This window comes from Pagrus pagrus, assembly GCF_965226575.1.
Source record: "Pagrus pagrus genome assembly, chromosome: 21".
NCBI lineage: Eukaryota > Metazoa > Chordata > Actinopteri > Spariformes > Sparidae > Pagrus > Pagrus pagrus.
Window position 1 is genome coordinate 11,630,118 of NC_140208.1, and position 25,609 is coordinate 11,655,726.

Here is a 25,609-nt window from a genome sequence, read left to right on the forward strand (position 1 = left end):
ATTAAACAATTGTTTGTCCTCTTCAAAACTGTTATTTATCTGTTTGGATGCTTTAAAACAAACATTGCACATAGTAATTATTTGACTTTCTTTAAAGGTCCAATATGTAAGAAACAACCACATTTACAACCCCAAAGCAACTTTCCACATATAACTGGCAAACCTGATGCCAATTTACTGTGTTACTTATCTCAGCCTCTCTCATCAGTCTTCATCAACCTATAAATCATCTGTCAAAAGTTGGCATCAGTCTTTTCTTTTGTCTCCAGAGCTTTTCGAAAGTGGTGCACTAAATTGGACCCCGGCCAACCTTACACACATTTTCTCTTGTAAAACTGAAAAGAAAACAGCCATGTGTGCATTAATGTGAGTTTTCTTTAATGTGATTTCAAAATGTTTTATAAGATCACAACCCCAAACCTCTCAGAACTGGGACTTTATACACAACACTGTATTGTGTATTCAACCTGATCATGCCATATTACTTTTTTTTTTTTTTTTTTTAAGTCAATGAAAGAGTGAATATTTTTTCCGGTGTTTTTCCAGGTGCATCACTTTCCCGGAGAAGCTGCGGGGAATTCTGCAGCGACACAACACATCAGGTAGATGTGAGGGCTTAAGAGCAATTGAACCATGGAACCAGAAACACCAGTTCACAGTCTGATTGTCTTGTTATTGTGCAGCGTAACTTCCCGCTCTCTCACAAAGCAACCCTCATTGTAAGAGAGACAGAGGTGAGCAGAGTCTCTGGATAGGTGCTCCACGGGTAAGATTATTCTTCTGTTTGGATCTAGTGTATTTAGCAACTCGTTTATTAGTTTGATTATCGGTCTTTTATTTTTGATTTGATACAAAATGTAATTCTCATTCCTCGAGCTGACACATGTTTGGCTGTCAACAATGGCACGGTACAAAGAGAACAATGAGTTTTAACATTGCTGAGATGCTGCAGGTTTATTATGTTTTCATCACTGCACACATGCCTTTACAGCTCTTTAAACCAGTAATAAGTATGAAAATAAAATCTGAATTCTTTCCCTCATGTGGCTTTTGTTTGTGTGTAACAGCTGTATTTCATGCTCTGCTTTTCAAAGAGGCATGAACCCTTTTTTTTAATCCTAAATTGTTTGTCTAAAAGGTAAACTATTGCCACCTAGATGTTTTTATGCTGTTTGGTTGGCCAGAGATTGATTGATTGTTGTCCTGCGTTGGTTTTTGTTTAGGTGTGGTGTCACGATGCATAAGACCATGAAGAGCACAGGTAGAGTTTCACATCTGGAAATCTGATATATGGTTTGATGAAGGTGTTTGTAGTTGTTTACCAGTAGTTTGGTGCAGCTTATGGAAAAAAAACCTGTTTAATGATAAAAGATTCAAAGAAACCTGCAATCTTCTGATGCAGTAATGTGATGCATGTTAACTGATCTGATCCGATCAGTAGTTTGGGGAGTTTAAATCCTTTGTTTAAACCACAGTTCCTCATAACTTGTTAATTTTCGCATTTTTAATCCTTTTGCTAGTTTCCCAAAGAGCAGCTCCAGGGACATAGAATGGAGATTTATGTAAACAAAGATGGTTTAAGCAAACAATTGCAGAACAATAGGCTTTTCTTTTGCACACAGGTGGAAGTGCGGTGTTCTACACACCAGCTGCAGTCGCGACAGAGATCAGATCAGGATACCTGTTCAAGTCTCCTCCACCGAAACGGTTTAAGTTAGAGGTAGCAGACTTTGCACTATATTCATGTGGGCAATATATTTTCAGCTTTTTATGTAGTAAACAGTTCATTTTTTAAATTTTATTATGTTTCTCTTGCAGAAGTCGTGGAAGAGGCGTTTTTTTGTGCTGTTCAAAATCAGTGAAGAAGAATACCAACTGAAGTACTTCAGGAGTCCAGAGACGAAGGACAGGCCGCTTGGAGGGATAGACTTAACACAGTACGTCCCCACAAACCACATGAAGCAACATTTTTTTACTTTCCCAATGTCTCTTTATGAGCCTATGAATATATCATCAATAGCTCTTCAGTTATACCAGCTTTGTTTTTAGCGTAGTTGCCCTCTATCACTAAATGTTGTGTCATTTGTGTCCCTCCGTCAGGGTCTCATTTTTGTACGTGAGCCCTCAACAACACCAGAAATGGGGATGGATCCAGAAGAGCTTCAAGTGCTCTCCGTCCTCTGTGCTCTTCATCAAGGCTTCCAACCGGGACTACTTCCTCCTCGGGGAGAGCAGGTGAGGCAGCTGGTTTTTACAGGAGATATAAAGCACTGAGATGGAATTTACAGCTTCTCATTGACTTCCATGCATTTTACTACACTGTACTATAAAAACTCCTGACATATCACCCTCAAGGCAGATACACAAGAATGTCTTTTTACTGTACAAAAAGACGAATAAGAGGAGCTGTACATTTGCTTACTTTTCTAACAAATGTTTGATAGTAAGTCATGTTGGTGTTGAAAGCATTTTCAGCGCTGATAACCAAGCTTTACACTGGACGGTGATGTTAGAGCCCTTTCCTGATTTCCTTGATGTAGTCGGCTGGGGGGCAGTAATGGCAGGCTAAGGTTGCCTGGAGCAATGCGCATTGATTTGATTGTCAGACAAGAGAAGATGCAAATTCCAACGACCAATAAAAAAAAAAAAAACACCCACAGAAGACAACTCTTCTGGAAGACAAACTGACATTTATAAGTGTACCGTGAGAAATAATCAAAAAGCATTGCAGAGGTGAATTTTATGTGTGGGATGTTTTATCTTCAGCCTATAACACGACACAATTGTTTGTGCAGGCATCAGGTTGCTTGTCTTCCCATAGAAACCATCATTAAGTACATTTTTGAATCAAATTATAATTCAGTACAGTGACATCTCTGCAGCGGTGCTCTTAACTGCTCTTGAAATAAATTCCCAAGTCCTCTTTGTCTGAGATCGAGTAAAAATGGGGTCGATTCAGAGATAAGACAGAGACCTTCAAAGACACTTGATGTAGAGACAGCTCATTGTAAGCCTTCCTCCCTGATGATGTGGCATTCGAAATTGTCCCAGGGGCTTTGCTGACCCACCTTGTCTGGAAGTATGAAAAAAAGGTGTTCCTCTGAGACAAAAATATGCAAATGTTATATTCTGTATAAGCTCTTTTACTGAAAAGAATATAATCAGATGTAACCCTTTGCAAGCACCTATCTTTTGATTATTAACTGTAATTTAATAACACATTACAATTATTTTGTAATTTGGATACATTCCACCATAACTCCCCAACAATGGTTGGCCTGTTATCAGTTCTCTGCATATCTGATCACAGTAAGCAGTGTATTTTTCAAAATAAAGCTCAATCGCGAACCATTTTTCTGTCACTAAATCTAGTTTATTCTGCATAAATTGTTTTGTTTTGTAAAAATGGACCCAAATACAACGCTCTGACCAGGCAGCAGTTCGAAAAAAGAGGTAAAATAACAAGCTGAATCCAAAAAACAAAAGGCAGGCAAAAGGAGCAACAGACTAAACTAAATACAAACCAGGACGGCACGAGGCACAGAAGCAACAAACGTAGGCTCGAGGAGCAAACTACTCATTTAAAACCCAAAACCGTGACATAAATGCAGCCATTTAAATCAGTATATATAGTTTTCAAAAGAGTTTGGTTGTGGATTTCTTCAATAACGGCAATGAGAAGATAAACAGTCGCAGATGCATTTATTGCATTTAAATTTGAAAGCCTGTGATTACAGTTCACAGCTGGGTTGTCAGTCCTCTCAAGGCCCTCACTGACACTTTCACGGGGCCTCATAAAACACTTCCCTCCGCCCTTTACAACACCTACTATTTTTGGAGATCTATCAATCAGGAAGAAATGATGATGTTGTTCTCCTGTTTGTTAATAACGGTCAATCAGCTGAGAAATGGCTTTTTTGCTCCCCACTCTGCTCGCACCAATCTGTCACTGCACGTCACCATTTCCACTTGATATTTGGATTTTGGAATTGAATTTTAAAGTAAATGTAATGGCTGTAATTTGTGTTAAGATTAGGTTTTTAAAAAAAAATCTTTCATATGCTCCTCTTGTCTTTAGCGAGGATGCAGACGGCTGGTTCTCTGACTTGTTTGATGCCCTGAAAAACAGGCCACATACAGTGATGGCCTCAGAGGTACGTTTACATTCGAGTTCTTCCATCAGTCCATCACATTTGTTGACCTGCTTTGTCGCTGTCACTGACAATCTCTTTTTTCTGCTAAAGGCAATGTCTAATGGGCCGTCAACAGCTGAGGTAAATATTTGTATAATAATATATATGTCTTTTCCTCATTTGTTGACCACAAGGCACCTTAAAGAGATAGTTCAACATTTTGGAAAATTCATTTATTCACTGCGTCAGTGAGCTGTCACAAGATTTTGTTATCTTTAAACAGAGCTAGGCTAGCTATCCCCCCGTTGTTTCTAGTCATTGTGATGAGCTAAACTAAGCTAAGCTAACAGACTGCCGGTTGTAGCTACATAAGCCAATTTACCGCACAAACATCAGAGCGATATCAGTCCTCTTATCTGACTCTTGGAAAGAAAGCAAGTATTTTATAATCAATTAAATTAATTATTGCTTTATTTCCTGTATTGGCCTCTGCCTCCATTATTACACTTCAAATTCTCAGTCCTAATTCTGACAGCGTCCCGACCACTGTACAGATACTTTAACCATCCTTATCAGTCAACTCTTCATCTCTTCCTGCTTGACCAGGTATCAAAACCCGTTCTGTGGAGAAGGACTTCCTCCATTATGACTGAAAAGGTTGGTCCGTAAAGCTCTGCATGGATTAGTTCAATCTGTGTTTCTAATTGCTCTGTGGGTCCTTTTTGTGCATGTGAATGCCTGTATCCTCACTATTTGTCTGTATATAAAATATTCATATGTCAATACACCCAACTTTATTATTTATACACATAAATAACATGGGCAGTGCATCCAACCCAGGGACGTTGAGCTGAAGGGACTGAAAGCAACATAAACACTGTACATTTTCACTGAGATTGTCTGATTTTGTTGTGTGGGGTTTTTTTTTTCTTTTTCAGCAAGAGTTCAAAGGTCGGTCCATGTCTGATCCGTCCTCAAACGCTTTGGATAATATTAAGAAATCAAAGGTGAGACTTGACAGTTTGTGATTAGTAAACACAACCATGATTCAAACATTTAGTTTGGGTGATTGGACGTGACTTTACTTTAAGAGTGTCTTATTGCTTTCTGATTGGCCGGCAGGATGAAGATGCCAAAAGACGAGCATCAGAGCCGATCTACGACTATCCAAGATATTACCCAATACAAGTAGGGCTACGACTTACAATATTGATTCATTATTCAACAAATAATTGTGTCTATTAAATATTTAAAAAATTGAGAAAAATGAAATAATTTGTTGAATGTATCTATCTTAGCTTCTAAATTGTGATTACTGCAAGAAAAAATGATAATAATAGTTTTTTCTTCATAAATAATGTGGAAAAAGGATGAAGAAAATGGTGACACTCGTCGCAAAAGCTTGGACTCAGTGTGAGTGATAATGTATTGATCTGATGCATCTATTTGCTAAATTGATCCTTTGTTCAAATAACATATGCAGGAATTTTTGCTCCTCATTTCTACTTTATATTATTTGTTTGTCCGTCTCTTGTAGATATGAATCGATGACGGAAATTCAACTGAGAATTAATGAACAGGTGTCTCATGCAGCGTAAGTTTGATTTTTATAACTAAATAAACAATCTCTTTTTGTTTTCATGACTGAATAAACAAACTGACCATTAAGTACAACACAACTTCATCCTGTTTTACTTTGTTTATATTGGTGGACCCTGCCACCTTTCTAGCTTCAAACAGTGTTGTGGGGACCTTAATTTCCTCTGAGAACAGCTTGTTTATTCACTTATGGAAAACATGAACATTTCTGAGTTTGTATTATTACCTCAATAATATTGTAAATATTACAATTTTGAGTTTGAGTTTCTTTTCCCAAACTACATATTGCCCCTTTAAAAATAATTATTTTCCCTAATAAGCATAAATAATCACTGATTATTGTTCAAATTGAAAGAAGCTCATTGTGCCACATCCTTTCAGGGACTGTGAATTTGATCAGGCTACCCTGATGAGGTCTGTCACTCAGGTGTATGACCGGCTGAAGACACAGATTTTTCCACTCCCTACATTCAGTGAGGAGATAGGTGAAGACAGGTAAAGATCTCAGATTAAATGCAGGGTTGTTTTCTGTTTTTGTGTGCCATGTGTGTGTGTTTTGACTTTTCACTTAGTCTTCGGCGTCACTGCCCTATGCCCTCTGTGTAGCGTGTTTTGTCAGTGCCCTAGATACCAAAATAGTTCACTCATCAGACGCAACTGCAACTGCGTCTGGCTCAAACATCTACACTGGCAACAAAGAGGGTGTTATTTTTAAGAAACTGTTGACACTCCAGGACCAGTCAGGAATCTAAGATGGGCAGCCCCTCAGAACCGGTTCAGCTACTTGTGCGCTTGACTCGATGACACATCTCGTGTGCGATGTTATACCCGTGCGAGATGGAACTGATCATCTCTCCAGATTTATATACAGCTTAAAAGCAAGGGGTGACAGATTATTCAGACCTTGTATAAACTAAACATGGTCTTACAGTTCAGGTATGACTGCTTATGATCTTAAAATGATTATATGTACATACATATATATATATATATATATATATATATATATATATATATATGTATATATATATATATATGTTGCTCATGCAGGCACATTTGATGCATTGTAACTCATGTGTGCTATGTTAAAGGGACAGTTCATGACAAATTCGTATTTTTCCTCTTACCTGTAGCGCTATTTATCCAAGTAGTTTTTGTTGGTGTGAATGCAGAGTTTTGGAGATATCTGCCCAAAAGATGTGTGCTTTCTCCTGAATATAATGGAACAAGATGGCACTCAGATGGTTTGTGCTGCTCAAAGTGCCAAACAAATACATTTGAACTATTTTCTCAAGTGACAGGACAGAATGTAAACATAACTGGTGTCCTACTTGGATGAGCTGAAACGTCAGCTGCTGTAGCTTGGTCGGAAGAGGACAGGTCTGAGTTTTTGTCCACAAGCAGATGCATGCTTATTTTTGCAGAGTGATACACATGTAACTGTATTTTAATTGTCTATAGAAAAAAGGCACACATCTATACAGTTGATATCTCCAAAACTCAGCATCTCACACCAAAACAACCTGGCAGAATAAATAGCACTACAGGAAAGGGGAAAAATATGTATTTTTGATTTTGGGATGAACGTTCCCTTTAATTATTGAAAGTAAAATGATGTGCCCTCATGTTTAAACAGCAGATTATGTGATAATGGTAAAACTGATAATGGTAATGATATAAAACATTATCTTTGTTTGTTCACTTAACAAACATTGGTTGACAGTAGCTGATGTTAGATAACATTAGCCACCATAAGCTAACAGTGATACCAGACCAAGTCAAGCTGCAGATGGAAAATCCCTGTGTGTAGTAGACTGGGTGTGTTTTATTTCTGAGGAATGAACTCTTCATTGTGTCCCGTTTCCTCTTTCAGAGACGACACTGTCTCGCTACAAGGTTGCGGCATTTAAAACAATGCACTACACATGTCTGATTACCCACGTTTGGTGCATACATGCACCAAACATTACATCACGCTTACATCTAAGCTTGGACGATATTTGCAATCAAAGAAGTGACAAAAAGTCAGCCTAGCAAGCCCTCACAATGCTCACACATGTTAAACGTTTGAACCGGGCTTTTGATCTCTGTTGCATGGTCGACCTTCTTATTCCTACAGCATCTGAAGGAGAGCCGGTTTGACCTCCTTGTTTACCAAGATCACTGTGTTGATCACTAATACAGCAGGCGGTCACCTAAAATCGTGCCTCTTCCAGCTGGTTCATGCGTAAAATCTTCCTGTCTGCAGTTAGTCTGCGAAATGTTTGTGAATTCTGCCTCTCACACTGATTTCTTTCTAAGTGGCCAACTGCTGTGCCGCCACACAGAAGAACATCCTCTCTACTGCACTTGGCATATGGGTCAAGAGGCTCGTCTCTTAAGTGCTTCTTAATTAGGATTCCTCCCGAGCCTCTGCAGTGATTCGGGAACTATTTGCTTCTCCCATGCTGTTTTTATGAGCTATTTTTAAAAAATCTCAAGACATCTGGTCCCCTTTCTGTATAACTGAGAGAAACCTCTTTCTGTTTTTGGATTCTGCAACGCCCTTTTACCCTTTATCAACCAAGTCTTCCTTTAAAGGTGCAATATGTTAGAATTGGCCACCTCTTGAATCCATACTCCAACTTAAGATGACGTTAGCTAGTTAGCGCAGATAGCTGTGCAGCTAGCAGTCGCTGTAGCGGAGTTGTATTATGAAGCGGGTCGAGACAGGCAGTGGAAATCTTAGAAATGCATCAAAACCCTTTTTTTCCACAGTCTGTTGATAATTTAGTTTCAAATTAAACAAAAAATCTTACATGTTGCACCTTTAACTGTCATGATCATCTGGTAAATGGCCCAATGCGGACTGTTTGGCATCCAAGGCTTCTAATACAGTGCCAAAAATCTGTATGTGGGTCACGCCCCTCTACTGTGCAGGCACATTCAGAGGGCGTTCTTTCATAATTAAAGCATTGACCTTGGCTCCCGCTGCACGAGAGTGTTTAAACAAGACATCCGACACATGCGCAGAGATCTGGCGGTATGATCCCTCACGCTGTTTCTTGTTCTTGCAGGAAGGAAAAGCGTCCCACTTCAGACTTCAGCAGCAGCTCCAGTGACAACGGCGCCAGCTCTCCTGTTGAGATGCTGGCGAGAGCGAACGGGCTCAGACCGGACAAACAAAGCTCCACTGAAAGGTGAGAGAAGCTGACCCTGAATCCAGACGAGTTGGCACTATTGTTTGTAATGTGATGTAAAATACACACTGTGGCACCTCCTGTGCTGTCGAATCAACTAGTCAGAAACAGCTTTGGTTACTCAGAGCAAATAAAAAAAGAAAGGTGTCAAATAAATAACCATAAAAGAATGCCGGTACCGGCGCTGACATGTTGCTGGACTGGTTAGAGTGGTTTCTGGAGGTTTCTGCCAGCAGTCGGTGGTGCAATGATCGCTGAATAATGATGAGCAATACTCGACATGAAACATCAGTAACTCAGGTGACCTTCCCACCAGAATTTAAATGAGTTGTTCAGAGAAAATTAGAAGTCCTTATCTGTGCAGACACTCAGCCCACTATAATGGAGGAAGGAGGCCTTAATAACCATAAACCTCTGCTTTGCTGTTTGTATGCTTGTTCGCCACATTCCAAGCGGATGAAATTTCATCTGTAGAACAAAAGCTTTCCGTCGTTTTCGCCATTTGCTGGCATTTCACACCTTTGAATCACGGAGGGTGGTTTCTTAAATAAACGGAAGATTTCCTGAAATCAATATGAGAAACAAACAATAACTTTTTTTAGGTCGATCGGATGACGGAAGGAGATGTTTTCTCGCACAATTCCTTCAAGTTCAGCTGTCGAGATTGAGATGTGGTTCTCCGCAGCACGTCAAAATAAACACAACGCCGTTAAATGAAGCGTTTGCTGTTGTTTGTTTTTCTTTCTCAGCCTTGACACCATCATCCCAGAGGAGAGAGATATTGAGGTCAAGCAGGCAGATCTGAAAAAACACCTGACGTTAACAGAAGTGGAGGGGAAGCCATGGTGAGTCTGTCTCTGAAATAGGACCACATATCTACCTCGCTGTTAAAAGTCTCACATATTGGAGTGCTTGATTGCATCCATTAAGCAATTAGTAACACCAAAGGTGTGTTTGCCACGTTCAGGAAATGTTGGCAACAATGCTGCACGTCCTCTTGCTCTTTTTGTGGCCGCGCTACAGAAGCTGTTTGATCATTCCTGGTCGATGTTTCAGACCGTTCGGCTGTATTGTGTGGAAATTTTGGCACTGGTTCATACCGAGATCTGGTTAATGCGCTTTGCTTTTATTGGTTTCATTTGGCGAAAAGTCAAAATTCTCATTCTAAGATGTTGAAAAAATACTGGTTCAAATCTTTGTTGCTATGACACACACACCTTTTTATAGAAAATTAGGCTTTAAGTTGTTATAAGCACAGGCTGTGTAGTGACGGTAACAAGAGCAGCAGCTTCAGTCCTTCTTCAGCATCTACACAGGACGCATTCAAGCACAGCTGCCTCTGACTTGCTGTATACAACACCTGGATAACTGAGACTGTATAATATTCGATCCACACTAGAGTCAAACTTTACCCATCATATGCAAATATCAAATAGTATGAGAGAGAGAGCCACAGAATGAATCATTAATCAAGCAAGTTGTTTATTTTAAAGTTACAACTAATTGTAAATAGTTAATAAATACTGTGTAGTTCACCTATAAACATTATTTATTTTTATTGTTTAAGTTTCACTGATGGTTATAAAACTTTAAAATTTGTTTAATAAATGGTTTACATGCAATTGCTTGTTACTATCATAACTATTAACTAAAGTTTAATTAACTAGAAATGGACAATTTATTAATGATGGTTATAGTAAAGTGTATCTGTGTGTGTGTGTGTGTGTGTGTGTGTGTGTGTGTGTGTGTTACAGTGTGTCTGGTTGGACCGGCCAGCCACAGTCAGTGTGCCTGTTCCACAAAGGAGACCAGATGCTGGCGATCAATGACTTGCACACCGGCAGCGTGGACGAGTTCAACATGTATCTCAGCAAGTCTCTCAAGAACGAGGTACGCTCACGTCGTCGGCGTCTGTGATATTATACAGCCGTTTGCATGCATTGATGAATACGTGATGAATTCATGAGAGGTAAACGATCTCTCTTTTCAGGTGAAAGTGACCATCCTGCGTCAACGTGGATGTCGGCCTCTGCACTCGCCAAACGGTCTCTGCAGCGACTGACTGCAAACTGACCGTTAGGGACGAGACTTCCTTTCTGTGGATGGTGGTTTGTACCATGTATCGACACTTTAGACAACTGGCAGTATTTTCCTAGGGCTGTGGCCAGTTCTTACTAATCTGTCACTCTTCTACTTTAGTCTATTTAAAGCCTAGTAGAGCCCAAAGTACAAATGAAGGATATTTACTCACACAGTGACTCACAGATCAAATGCATTTGAGCTGCAAAACGCTCCTTGTGTATACAATGACTTGCTGTTTTTACAAAGCATGAGTCACGATATCTTTAGCTCATTGTGTGTTGTATTTACTGCGGATAGGTTGTTTGTTCTCAAAAGTTGTCTCTAGGAGGAAGCAAGCGGCGAATGTTTTACGGAAACATGTTTCCTCATACCGCCTGATTGATTAAATAAAATGAAATTGTGCAAGACGCTGTGTGCAAAAATCTACTGTATATAGACTATTTAACAACTGTTTTCACACTAATAATCAAATTGTATCGACAATTTAAATGCACATAAAATAGAGTAGAACGAACATCAAAGATTCTTGGTGGAGTTGGATCTTTTCTTTACTTTGACTGAATTGCTAATGTGACTTCTGTAAGAACTCTATCATTAATGATCAACTCTGAATCAACATTTATGATCCTAATGAAGTAAAAATACATGCAGTGTTTCCATAAACTCCATTTGTATCTTGCTGCTGCATCTCGAGTGAGAAATGAGCTGCATGACTAGTGCAGATGTCATCACCCAGCAATCAAAGCTGATTTCTATCTAGATTGCTCGGTATTCGGCCGTGTGACGACGTTTCTTTGTAAGTCATGCCCGTCCAATTACACCGTCTTCAGAGCGCAAAAATAAGGGCGTGCCGTCTGTTGTCTTTGTCACGTGTCCAAACATCTAAATTTAAACCGTCCTTATTTTTCTTGGAAATGTTTTAACAGTAATTAGATGCGGATGAATAACAAAGAGATTTAGGAAGAGACCAGAACTTCACCTCAGGGAGTCTGAATTAATATGCAGACAGAGTGGTGCTGCACCTCAGGCTCCTTCTGCTTCTTGCTCTCTGATTCGAAGCAGTAATGGTGACTTAAAGTTGCAAAATGTAAAAAGTGGCTTCCTGTTGAATTCGTACTGCCAATAAATAAGGGCAGCATATCCTCGGAGTCACTGCGAACTGAGCAAGTTACATGTAGCGCAGTTAGCAGTGTAGTTAGCCAGACTTGCACTAGAGCTTCGGACCAAGGCACAGGTCTAAGTGGTTAGCATGCTACTTCTGTAGATGTGCTGCTGATAATTAAAGTAAAATTCTTACATACTGCACCTTTAATATAACTTTTTAATCATTTTTAAATTATGTCGGGTGACCGATGCCACACCTGACAAAGACAACAAATGGAAATTATTCACAAGGCCTGTTGAGGTTTATATTTAATTAAAATGTTTTTTTTGTTGTTTTTTTTACTCATGTCCACTGACCAATGTCTTTAGAAGGCAAGGACGAAGCTTGTCTAAACCCTTTAACATGAAATGATATCATATGACATTGTTAATATTCGGACGAGACCTTTTCCCAAAGGCTGATGCATCCCATTATATCGACCTTTCCAAGGTATACGAGTTCTGACAAATTCAATTATTCAGGACATTTATTTTTCAACTGTGATCCTCAAGCTGTGCTGTATTATAAATGTGTTCTGTTAATGATAAATATATCCTTTGCAATAGTGCAGCGAATGCAGGTTGTACTGGGACAATGTATCTGTGATTTACATGTAAAATGATGATGAATAAATTTTACCATATTATTAAGACACTGACTGTTTATTTCTTTCAACTTCCTTTTTCTTGATGAGGAACGTCAAGTAAACAGAACAGGCTGCAGAGTTTATGCAACAAAATAACATAAATCCACTTTCTATAAGCTCATAAAATTAAGGTTTAGCTACTTATCTTGAGTTTCACATTGGTATTTCAAGAGTTGCGTTGAATAAGACACCTGAAGACATTATTCCAACTCAACAGTTTCATCAAACCTTTTGTAATCACGTTTGTTTTTCAAGTATTATCGGCTCATTGTTGTGTTTACTGAAGCATGACGTGAGAGCCAAAGGGTATCTAATAATGAAAAGTTAACAGGGGTTCAGTATCATGCTCAGCAGGCGCAAGAACCTGAATCTCCGTTTTCCAACTCGAGGCCAGAACTTATGAAATGATCTATATGACCATCTGTGAAAAAGATACAGGAGGATACTATGTGAGGATTTCTTGTAACTTCCAACAGCTTGTTTTTTGCTTTGCATATAGACCCGTTACATAGACATAATTATCTTCCACCAATAAGACTGAAATGGAGAGACATTTCAACAATCGCTTCAGTCAGTCCAATTTAAGTTTGGCAAGACTTCATACATATAATTCATGCCTAAGGAGAGAATATGATACACCATTATTATTAGAAGTGTCTCAATGGAAATGGCTCGCTCTGGGCGCAAATAGCAATACAGTGGTTATCAGTCACCTGGTAAAGTGGGTGATGAGCATGATGACATGTGCGTGATTTTAAATAGGAAGAGGCAGGTGGTGTAATGAAACGCCTAGAGATGGTTTTCGAACTGAAATTTGCACAGCAGCTCTTTTTAATGATAAAAATGAAGTCCTCAGTGTTCAGAAATATGGCAGGCAGCTCTTACATGTACCGTTCCTGTTGTGAAAGAATAAAATGTTAAAATTAAATTCTTGTTGCACAACCGGGGGAACCTACAGTGTTTATCATCTACATGCCTCCTGAGGTTGAGCACACGCAGCTCAGACAGAGGGGATAAGTTGAAGTACATGAAAGTCAAAATCACGCAGTGAAAAGCCGGCACTGCTGAGACTGAGATGCTGAGAGCTTTATCTCCGCGCGGCGAGACTCTGCTGCCTCAGAGATAAACGACTGAAAGATCCGGCAGCACACTCTCCAAGAGAGAGTAGCGGCAGTTCCTCCTTAACACAATATTTACTGAAGAGGCATTAAAAAGGTCACGCAAACCCATCTGTATGAATGATCTGAATGGCAGAGATGTCTTCTGATGTTCAGCAGAGTGGTTAGAAAATAGTAAAGCTCATCTTGAATCGATTGTAGAATGATTTTTCTTAACATGACAAGTAAACAAACGGTGGCACAAAAGTGTTAAAAGAACATCTTGAACATTTATTTTTTCAGGATAAAAATTTAAATTAGAAAATAATACAGATAATTATGAAATTGCACAATTTCAAAGCAGCACTTGCAGTATATAGTTGACCTATTGATTTAGTTCTTATGTAAAATACTTCTGGAAGACACAAGTCTGACTGTACACATGATACATACGACATCAGATCATGTTTACACAAAACAGCTTTCAGCGTTTTCAGTTAATTCGGGTCAGCCAGTTCAGGATAAAGGCAGAGTTCAACAGTGTATGCTTGACCTTTTTTCTTAATCATATTACAACCCCTCGCTCTGCTAGCGTCATGAGCTCAGTGTTGAGTAGTAGTGTTAATGCGTTTGTTCCCCATGGTCACACAGTATCTGCGGCAGAGAATTAATTGGTTCCGCTCTTATTATCAGAAAACAGCAGAGAGGTCAGCTGTGAACACAGTTTTACTGATACATAAGTTACCGTTTAGCTTTAGCTTCCATTTGCCACTCATTAAAGTACTTCTCCATGGCCTTCCTGCTGGCCCAGCTGCCCACGTTGACTGTAGGGATGATCTTGAGGGGCTGGAGCCACTGGACGAAACGCTTCATCTCCAGAAAGCTGCTGTGTTCGCTGTATGGGATTCCTGTTAAGAGAACAGAGAGGTCTGTCATCATGATAAGGTTGTTATGATAGCAAAAGTTTTAAACTTAGATGCTAAAAGAAAAGTAGAGCGCATACCTCCGTCAAGGCCCAACAGACTCTAAATTTTAAACCACCTGTGACTGTTTAGCCATAATTTAAGCTCACTGAATCTAGGGTCTGCATCAAATTGTACTCACTCATAGATACCTGTCACCTAAATACATCAGATTTGATTCATGAAGATCCATGCATCAATTCCCAAGAGGTTAACCAAAATGTGGAAAAACAGCCTCTCACATACTAGTGATGACAGAAGTAGTTAAACATAGGTACTTTCATGTATCCTTGCTTTAAAAGTTGCTTTGTTTTTCCTCACAGGGCTGCTTCAGATATTTGGTCTAATTATTAAAATTCTCCATTCATTGAGAAGACAAGTCCTGTAGGGAATAAGACTGGGAGGGGTTTAAACTCAACCCGAGGGACTTTTCAGACATGATTTTCATTTTTAATTGATTTCAGTTGTAAAAAAATTATATTTCCCCCTGAATTCCTCCCCGAGACATCAAGCTCAGTGAATACAGAGGAGATTTGGTTGGAGGTAAAAACTTGTCATGAAGCCAGATGTCTAAAAGTATAGAGGAATGAAACACCCACATGCTCAGACTTCCCTAAAACTATCAAATGACTCATTTATTTTGTTTCCGAGGAGAGAATGAGACAACATCTTGGGACGGCTGCACAAAGCCTCTCATCTGTTCTCCCTTCGCCCATCCTCAGGTTTGATGTGCTCCTCTATCTGCCTCTGAACCTAGTCAAGTATACAGCCAATCCTCCCACATGCAGAGAACAATATTAGGAGCAGTGGCAGCATATGGCTGGGAAGAGCGAGGAGGAGGAGATCGACACAAGGCAGAGAGAGAAAGTGCAAATTGGCTTCCGCTCGACTGACACGCAAACTGCTGAGGAGCAAGAAATTATACCCCCGTGTGCATGGCAAAAGCCTCTAGCTGGTGATTGTAGGTTACAGGCCAGATGGCTGATGCTGTTGATAGATCTATTAAGAATATGGAACAGAGGACGGGAGGAAATAAACAGGCAAACTCTGCATTGGCAAATCAAGTCATGACCCATTTCAGTGCTGGGGTTTGATGCTGGGCTTCTGTCCAGCAGAGCTGTCCATGAGTGAAGAAACCCAGCATCCTCTTCATTATGTTCCCTCTCATCACCAAGCTGAAGCAAATGAGCCATGATCTATTGTTTATTCACACGCTCCCTCCCCTCCTCTCTCTGCCAAAAGAGGGAGCTGTAGGCTAAATGCAACAATGTGATGAACAATCACGTTTTTGGCAGGAGAGTGCCGCTCTTGTGATTAAGTCTTAGCAGCAGGTGGCAAGGTGAAGGTTTTTAACCAGTTTTTGGGTCTGATTTTGATCAATAAAGGAGAGCAGGACATTCTGACTGCTTCAATACCTCCATCCTTGCAGAAGAAAAACAAATAAACAGCAGCAGCAGATAAAAAAAGGAAGGATTTACTTATAAAATCATTATTCATGGACTTTTCTCCTCACCTGTGATTCATCAACATCTTTTTAAGCCTTATAGGAGGGTATGCACTGTTTTCTGTTCATAGTCTCATGTGAATGTACATGAAATAACTGCCAAAATATATATATAAAATAAAAAAGATTAGTGTGTACCATAGATGGAGATGTTGCCACTGATATGAGGCTGGATATCTTCCACTGACTCCACCTGCTGGCTGAAGGTCCAGCCTGTGGGCTTGAAGGCCACCAGCTGATCGTACTGGCGTGAAAAGCGTGCCAGATAATCCTGCAGTTTCTGGAGACAAGGGGAGGGAGGCAAGCGGAGATGGAAGTGAGAATTTTATGGAGGCCCTTTTCTGCCAGTTAAAGAAAAAAAAAAAGATGAAAACTAAGCTTGATGAAAGTAGTAGATTGAGCAGCATTGCATAGAAAGTGAGGAAAGAAATCAATCACGTAAGCATGATCTTACACTGTTGCAACAAAGAGCAGCTACCAAACATATACTAAAAGCTTTCTTTCAGAGTCTGAGTGGTTTGTGCAGCTTTTGTGCTCATAAAACCTGCCTCAAATATCAAGATGCAATCATTCTTATTCCTAATGAAAACCGGGTCTCATTGTTCCTTTGTTTTTGAATAGCTTACCTCCGTTATTAATTTTCATCTCGTGTCCCGGCTGATAAACGAACCTGCAAACCTGTTATTTCTAATTAATTATAAAAAATGAAATGCAAATATTCAACTTATATAATGTTGTTTATTTCAAGGTGACTTTGTCCAAGTTGCAGCAGCTCTTCTAGATAAAAATAGCTCAAAAGGCTGACTACTCAAAGATATCATTGTAAACCTAAACTCCATTTCTCCCAAGTCAGCCTTTCTGTGCCCAGTGATGCCTGAATTATACCAACTCTGGGAATTATCTGAGCCCATACAGATGGCAAATTTAAATACCTTCGTCATTTTAGAGAGAAGATGTGCTTGGTCATCATAATTAGCCTTTCCTAATTATTTTAAACTCCTGCCCTTAGTACTTGCATGTGAATAGACCATAAGCAGAATAGACAATGTGTTTGCACATCAAGATAAACTGTCCAGAAATAATCTGAAACAGGTTAAAACAGGACAAACGTTCACACAAAAGGTCTGTAGACCCTTTGAGGAAACTGTTTTATTCTCCCGTTCATCTCGCTAAGTACTGTATCATTAAATGAAATGTCAAACTGACTTACAGTACATGCAGTGAATGAGTCTGATGCGATATATTTTCTTGTTGTTTGACTTCAATCAGTGAAATACTTTGTTTCTTAAAGTTTTAATGGAGGATGAGACCGCTGCACCTACTTTGAAGTTGAGTTGCATCATGGGCAGCACGTGGACCTGCGCCGCCTTCCAGTCGGTGGTTATATGTTTTCTGACTTCCTCGGACTCCAGACAGCACATGGTGTTGAATTTGTCTTTAGAGAGGCACACTTTGGACCCCAGGACGTCCGCCAGTGCTGCGGACAAAGCAGAAGAAGGTCTGTGTGAGAACCAGGGATGTGAGCAGTATGTAGTTGCAGTTACACCCCAAAAGTGTGTAACTTTAAACTTCTCATATGTACGATATGTGCACGACAACAGTGTGCAATTTCACCTTGCATTATCAGCCCTCTTGATCGGCTATAATGTCACCGATAAAAAGGCCAGTAAGATACATTTCCCAATACTGGTCCGATATATAACATGCATCCCTAAAGACAGCCTTTACATCAAATTCACAGAAGCCATTGTGCAAACTGTAAACGTTGAATGAACCCTTTTTTAAAGCAAAAAACAATCGGGATGCATCTTATGATGTTAACCATGTCCAAAGTGTGTGTTTATGAGCTCAAAGAAAAGGAAAACAAAGTGGCTGAGCAGAGTCAACTGAATCAGCTGTTGATTGTTTCCCATTCCAATTTCATGCAGAGCTCATCGAAGCAGAGGTGATTGCAGACTGAATGCGTGTCGTTTGATTGCTTCGGCACACCAAAGTGGAACAGACAGTCATTCATGCGTCACGAGACGGCTGTTTGCCTTCACGTGAGGACAACACATATCGAGTGGCTCTCTTCTAAAAACACTAATCCAACATTCTCCACGCCGCTCCCACGTCAATACAAGACGCGATCTTCACATGACCTTTTCAACGGGAGGAAAGGTCAGGTAGTGACAGAAGGCTACGTAAAAAAAAACAAAAAAACACTCGTCTTACCAGTAGGTTTAGAAACACATTTATTTTGTGTCCAGCAGTTTGTGGTTGGTGCCTCATGGTAAAATCGCTGTTTCAAGAATTAAATGAATAAATTACCATGTCATTTGCAGTACTAAAATTACTCATCAAAAAACATTTCATTTATCAACCTGTCTTAGTGATCAGACTGATAACGACCCCATACCCTTTTCTTATAGTGTAATTAGTCACCGTCACGTCAGCTAAATGGGAGCCCACAGGAAGAGGCTGGATAAGAAACCATTTCCACTACTTTTTTGTGAGTTACTCTGCAGGTGCTTCTGAAACCTTCTAGTATCAAGAGATAGTCTTTAAAACTGGCAATAGACAAGATTTTTGCTTTTAACAAATAGAATAATTCAACGTCAGTATTTAGATCAGTTCCCTACGAACCTCACTTTCACTCTGCACCTTTTGTCAGCACAAATCTCCCGGAATAATGAAAGCTGATCGACGACCCAGTCCTCGCAAAACTCACCATTTTGTCACCGACAAAAATGAAGCAGCTGCTGTAAGTTAAGTTTTATTTTCACTTAAAATATTACACGCTGAGAAAATACTGGTTTATCTTTGATTAAATTGAATAATATGTGATGGTTACATTTTAAGAAATAAAAGCAAAACAAAATAAAAAAAATAAACACACTTTCACAAGTCCCCTTTATGTGAAACGTAGCGTTTTCTATGTGTTTTGGATTTCCGTGAATACGTAATGGCGTTTAAGGTTACTAAACTGGACAAAGGTGAAGATATTCAAAAACTCAGTTTTCTGTGTTTACGTCTGGACGGGCACAAACACAGATTTTTGGAAACAATGCCGCTAACGCACAAGTTTGCATCCTATGTTAAGCCACTGACATATGTGAACTCACAGCATAATAATGTGCATTGCTATTGTGCATAGAATAGATGTCATATTGTCAATATTTAGAAAGACACTATAAACACAATTATGAAAAAGAGGAAAAATAAATGACTGTTGACAATGTTCATAAAAATAGCATTATCCAGGAGGATTCTAGGAAAAACAGTCACATTTCACTGCCTCGTCCTTTTTGTCCTGTGATCGTTTTTCTTTTATAAACCCTGTTTTTTAAAAGACAGTGTCAGCTGTTGCCGTACATCTTGACATGTCACGACAAAAATTGATTACACGTGGATCTTCCTGGCAACGCTTATGTGGAAAGTGTATATTCAGCGATTTAATGACACACTCACCAAGGAAGACCTTCTCTTTTCCCACAGAATAGGAGCCGCACACCACAAGTGTGCGTGGGTTGAGTGTCACCAATTCAAAGGCTGTGCTGGCTGCAAAATTGATGACCTCCTGCTGTCTGGGGAAGGTGTACTCAGGGCTGCAGTAGCTGGAGAGATAAGAGAGCTTACATAAAAAATCTGAACATGTTTTAGCCAATATTGATCCACATTGGCTGTGAAGAGTCTTTTTATACGTTAACCACACAAAAAGGTCACACGGACAGCTGAGAGCACTGCGATATAACCAGTAACGTCAATGGTGCTTTCAGTATATATATGTGAGGAGACAGACTGGTACTAACGTGGTGTCCAGGTAGAGCGTCTGCACCCGGCAGTTGAGTAACTCAGAGTACGTCTCCATGGAGGGGTCAGCTCTGAAGTCTCCAGTGTGGAGGACAGTCTGTCCATCGGGCAGGAAGAACAGCAGCATGGCAGCGCCTGGACAACTGAAAGAACAGACACAGATGTATATAAATATGGATATATGACAGAAGTAGATGCCGGAGTGTCAAACTCCAGCATCTGTATGGTTTACTCCGGCAGTTTGTAGCTTATTGCTAAATGAATTAATGGTTTGGACAATATTCAGTCGCTGATACTGAAATCATGTGGATGACTCACTGGTTGGCCTCCAGGAGGATGACTGCGACTCCTTCCACAGTGACCCGGGTGTTCATGGGGAGGATGTGTACGTACTCCTCTGCCACCTTCAGTTTGCTCTTCACCAGGTTCCCTGTGATCTGTAACGAGGAGACACGTCTGTCATATTTGCAGTGTACGTCCATACAGTGATGCAGCAGCAGCCACTAAAGCTGGGAAAGCCTGAATGATTAGTTGGATTTTTAATTCCTCAGTGATTCCGATCAAACTTTTCTGGGCTATGACCCATCTAGCAACCAAGTTTAATTTCTGTGACCTACCAAATAAACAAAACCCCAATGGAGTCCCAATCGGTCCTTGTAAGGCTGTTTTTAGTAGTCGTCCTGAGAGAATGCAGACCTTACTGTGAATAATCATGACCCATTTGTCAAGAGAGCCGACGTAATAAACCGCCTCTTTCACCAATACATCTTATTCTAGATTGCACTGATTATAATTACTTACAGAGGTAGCTTCTTCAATGTTTCATATAAACCTCAATTTGTTCAGTTTACTGCTGAATTCATACAACTCAAATGTTTGCACAGTGGCAAGAAAGAGATGTTAGAAACAGAATGACCAACAGGGACAAAGAAAATGTCATGGATATGAAAGGTTTTTATCCCAAACTGTCAGAAAGCCATAAAAGGTCTTCAGATTTATAGTAAGAATGGTTTAACCTAGCAAATTGATATTCACAGCTGCCAACTGCAAGCTAATTTTTCATTACAATGCAGTCAATGAGATAACAAATGGATCAGGCGTATGTTTATGAATTCTGTGGAAGAGAGCAGTCAAGAAGCTTTTTAATGAGGTGCAAATAAATAGGATTTTGAAGAAGAAAAGAAGGTGTAGCACTTTCAAAGTATTATTAATCTCTTGCATGGTATTCAAGGACAAGCAGACATTCGAGGGGACAGTGGTATTTATTCATTCATTCATTTATTTATTTATTTATTTATTTATTTATTACACAAACTGCAGACACATCTAAACTGCTGCCGTGTTTCTTTCTACTCCTGTATGAATAAGTAAAATGTCGAGTTTGTGTGGGATGCAGCTGCAGCGGTGGACTAAAACAAACCTGGGGCAAAAAGCACCATCCATAACTGTTTCATGTAGAAAAACAAATGCGAAAAAATGCGGTCTTGTGCAGATCAAGTCATACACAGGGTTTGTACAGATTTTTTGGACTAAAATTCAAGCACTTCCCCATCATATACAGGTCTTATCTGCTTTCTGTAGGTTGTGCTGTTCGCTCTCCTTACTATGGTTCCTCTCTGAAGCCATTTTTTAAAATATAGTTTGTAAACAGCTGTCATCAAAACAACAGCGACGTGAAAATCCACTCGTCGCTTGTACCTGATGAGCAGGAACAAACGTTGGCTCGCTACTTTCCATGCTAATGTCGAAGGTCAGAGGTGACGCACACATTCTGAGAGCAGATGGTCGCCCTCATGACGCCAGATTTACACCAGACGTGGAACAGATTGGAACGGAAAAACGTCCCCTTTTCATGTCAGTGCCCGTGTCAGTCAGTCAAGCTCCGGTCGCGTCTGTGACTGGTGAGAGTCATGAGGAGACCGAAAATTTTAATATTTGTTCAACTTTACATGAGTGTGTAGATAAAACTACCAATTTGGCTGAGAGTAAAACAATTTTTAATGGATTACATCTGAATTTAAGCATATTCCTTGAAAACAAAACTTAAAATAAGGTATTTTTCAAACTTTCATGACTTTGTATAAAGCTTCCAAATATTATATAGGAAAGTATTTGACTCCACAATAACCACAGTTTGACTTACTCTGTTACAGTAGATTGGAAGTGTGGACTTCTTGGTCAACCCTCCGTAGTGGTCCGAGTGGAAATGTGTGAGGAAGTATGCGGCGATGCCCTCGATCTCTCCGTACCCAAAAGCGTCTATGACAAACTTCGTGCCTGTGAAAAATGTAAAAAAAAAAGATTACAGAATAATCAACCTTAAAATGTATGCAGCAATATACGACATGTCGTCAATCACTGACCTGGAATCTTCTTGTAGAAGGGACATCGTGGGAACTCTACTTCTCCATCAGCGTTCACTCTATTCCAACTTCTCCCTCTCCATCCTCTGTTCCTACCTTTCCCTGCTTCTCCTCGAGTATTCCTTGCTACGTTACTATTATCTACAGTCACTGTTCCCTGCGAGGTATCTGCATCTGTGTCAGCCTTACTTTTTCTTTGCCTGTCCTTCCTTGGTCGTCTCTGCCTTGAGTTTTCACCAAGCGATGGAACAGACGTGGTGCTGAGTTCATTTGGTCCGCTCTCAGCCTCTTTCTCCTTCTCCTTGAGGGGTTTGATGCCAAAAAACACCCCAATGTCCGTCTGCTTCAGAGAGGAGGCCTGACCTGTCTTGCTCTGCCCCTTCCGAGGCGGCATTGTTTGAGATGTTTGGACAATGGAGGTTTGTGATGAAGGCACTAGAGGAGGTGGCTCTGATTGAACACTGCTGTCATTCAAGTTTTTGAAATGCGGGCTATCTGAGCTTTGAAGAGTTTCCCTCAGACGCTCTAAAACAATACTCTGTGGAGACTGACTACTACTCTTACATGCACTGACAGATCCACTGTGCGCTTCTTTCCCACCTGTGGGATCAGATCTGTTTCCTGTAGAGGCATCTAGCTGATTGGTGGGAGGTCCTGAGCTAACTGAGTCCAGCTGGGTGTTTGAGGAAGCATGCTGCACATTACTGGTTTCCAAATTATCTATGAATTCAGTGAGAAGTTCATCTTCACTGAACAGCAACATTGAGTCTTCAGACTCATTTTCAGATGCATCATTTTTAAAAAGGGCTTTTCTACATTCACTACTTTTCACTTCAGTCTCTGCAGGGAGCTCAGAAAGAGGAGAATAGGATATAAAATCATCATCATGGGAAGGTTCACTTTTGGGTTCACAAGCCCCTCCTCCACTCTCCGCCTTGACAGGAGCGGATGAAGGCTCTGCTCTACTTTCCTGGGAAGCACTAATAGACTTTTGTCTTTTCAAAGATGATGACCAGCCTTTCTTTTTCTTAAAATCTTCAGGGCCAGGTGAGCGCAGAAACAAGAGGCCATTTGTTCGTTTAGACAGAGGTGTTCCAGTCTGATTATTGTGAGGGGAGGTACTACAGTTGGATAAGGCAGGAAGACTGTCCTGTGAGGTCTCTAAAACAGAGCCATCCGCCTCATTGTTTATGAGTCCTGGGAGACCACTGAGGCTGGTGTCACTGCTGGTTCCAGCCTGCTGGGAAAGACTGAGGAGGGCTGTATCACCGTTGGCTCGACTATGAGCTAGGAGTGTGTGGTTGAACTTCTTGTAATGGGTTGGAATGGTGGAGCAGCACTGGAGGCCATCTGGACACTCTGTGTGTACACGTAGAAATAAGGCTTATTAGAGAATGCTACAAAGTTGTAATAATTAAAAAAGCACCTACAATACAGAATCTGCAAAAGCCATGTGCCACATCAGAAAGTAGAGTATGCACATCAGTTTCCTCATCATTTCAAGTCAAATTGAAAAAGTTTGTCTGATCTCAAAGGAGCTTTCTAGAGGAAATAACACTTGATTATGTCACCAAAGTTTTCTTGAACTGACTTCAAATTATGGAAAACAAAGCTGGTCTTCCAGACCCGAGGTTTCGACTTCGAAAGACATGGACATTTACTCGTCAGGGAGGATCTGACCATAATTACCAGTTTCGAGAGTTGTAATTATGACTGATTACAACTTGGAGGTTAATAATACAGAAGTGCCTGAGAGGCAAACAAATATAGATGCCTTACATCAGACGAAGCCCACACTTCATGGTTATGAAACTCATGCACATGTTACCTTTGTTACAAAGGCAGCTCTTTGCTGTGCGGTCGTTGCGACTTCAATAATATTTTGGTTAAGTGTGCGGCCCTAAACACAAGTTTTAATGAATTTCTGCGTTTTCAGCTTTTTCAAAATAAAATTCACAATGGAAGTGAATGGGAAAATCTTCATATCCTCTTCAAAACCACCTGACTTTCAACCTTGTGCGACCTTAATTCCTGACACCAGAGAGAAGCAAATGGTGTGCGTGTTGCCTTTGACTCATGATCATGAATGACATCATTATTTTCATGTGGTAGTGTATATAAAACTGAAAACTTTGTATTTCTAGTGTGTAAAAGAAGACCATTCAAACATATATAGAGAGAAAATGATGTCATGTCTTTAGATGAAGTATATGGAGAAGGATGGATGACTGTACCTTTGCATGTGTCCCTGTTGGTGTCTATACATTCAGCAACATGCCATCTTTGAGTCTGGACCACCAAGATGGAAAAGGGCATCTGACACATGGGGCAAAAGTCTCCAGAGGATGGTCCCTCAGCACCATTGTCCTTCTGCACTGTGTCCTGAGCAGGTGATGACTCTGAGGGTAGATCATGGTCCTCTAAACTGTTACGTCCATCTACGTCTATTTTAACAACAGCAGTACCTCTATCCTCACTTCCAGCTGTGTTGACTTTGCTCTCAGGTGACCTGAGTGAAGTGGAGTCTCTCTTTGAAGCTTTTCTGGCGGTACATCTTCTTTTGGTCACAGCTGCAGGTGCAGGAGGGGGTCCCTGACGCTTCTTCTTCTTCTCAAGAGGTTTATACTCCCAAATGTCATTTTCTGAGTCGTTCTTCTGTGACATCTGGAGCACAAACAACCGCAGCGTGCCTCACGTTACCCAACCGCCTCCTCAACACCCTCGTTATTACACAAGAACCGACGTTTAATAACATCCCGCGCTTGACGAAAGCAGTAAACGTTACTGTAGATTAAACTACTTCGAAAACAGCTTATTTTTAATTAATAATTACGATATAAAGCTAGCATAATTCCTTCTTTAGCTAGATAACGTAACTGAGAGGTTTGTAGAGATATGTTACCGCCAGTACAATAATGAATCGGGTAAAGACGAGGAACGAAACACGGCAGCACATTCAACACATTTCCCAAAGCTGAATTTATTTATTAGCTTGAAATAAGCATTGGAAAAAATATGCAGACATTTACTGGTAAATTTATCAATGAAATATGACCAGAAATTCAGAAAAATCCTTCTGTTGGGTTATATTTAATTTATTCTTGTTGT

At 40.1% G+C, this 25,609-nt stretch overlaps 2 protein-coding genes across 2 annotated transcripts; one reads left to right on the top strand and one right to left on the bottom strand.

Annotated features, from left to right (window-relative positions):
- Positions 1-1,236: 1,236 nt before the first annotated feature.
- On the top strand, positions 1,237-12,725 carry LOC311250199 (pleckstrin homology domain-containing family S member 1-like; the record flags this gene model as incomplete). Its single annotated transcript, XM_084341775.1, has 16 exons — positions 1,237-1,261; positions 1,623-1,720; positions 1,819-1,937; positions 2,101-2,235; positions 4,079-4,154; positions 4,245-4,274; positions 4,740-4,790; positions 5,072-5,140; positions 5,256-5,321; positions 5,503-5,546; positions 5,671-5,727; positions 6,114-6,227; positions 8,789-8,911; positions 9,661-9,756; positions 10,666-10,801; positions 10,902-12,725. The coding sequence occupies 16 exons, from the start codon at positions 1,237-1,239 to the stop codon at positions 10,971-10,973; spliced, it is 1,311 nt and encodes a 436-aa protein (XP_084197901.1). The 3' UTR covers positions 10,974-12,725.
- A 1,425-nt stretch (positions 12,726-14,150) lies between these two features.
- Positions 14,151-25,425, bottom strand: dclre1a (DNA cross-link repair 1A (PSO2 homolog, S. cerevisiae)). The gene is made up of 9 exons (XM_084343339.1): positions 24,736-25,425; positions 22,502-23,860; positions 22,282-22,415; positions 20,457-20,575; positions 20,138-20,281; positions 19,797-19,942; positions 17,669-17,823; positions 16,485-16,626; positions 14,151-14,788 (listed from the first exon to the last, which is right to left on the bottom strand). The coding sequence occupies exons 1-9, from the start codon at positions 25,163-25,165 to the stop codon at positions 14,622-14,624; spliced, it is 2,796 nt and encodes a 931-aa protein (XP_084199465.1). The 5' UTR covers positions 25,166-25,425; the 3' UTR covers positions 14,151-14,621.
- Between the last annotated feature and the right edge of the window lie 184 nt (positions 25,426-25,609).

Excerpts from the sequence above, each read along its gene's own strand:
- dclre1a (XM_084343339.1), bottom strand. The coding sequence starts at position 25,165 with ATGTCACAGAAGAACGACTCAGAAAATGACATTTGGGAGTATAAACCT. Across the intron at positions 20,282-20,456 it reads ATCCTCCTGGAGGCCAACCA|TTGTCCAGGCGCTGCCATGC; the intron begins GTGAGTCATCCA and ends CTGTTCTTTCAG. Across the intron at positions 14,789-16,484 it reads TGGCAACATCTCCATCTATG|GAATCCCATACAGCGAACAC; the intron begins GTACACACTAAT and ends TTCTCTTAACAG.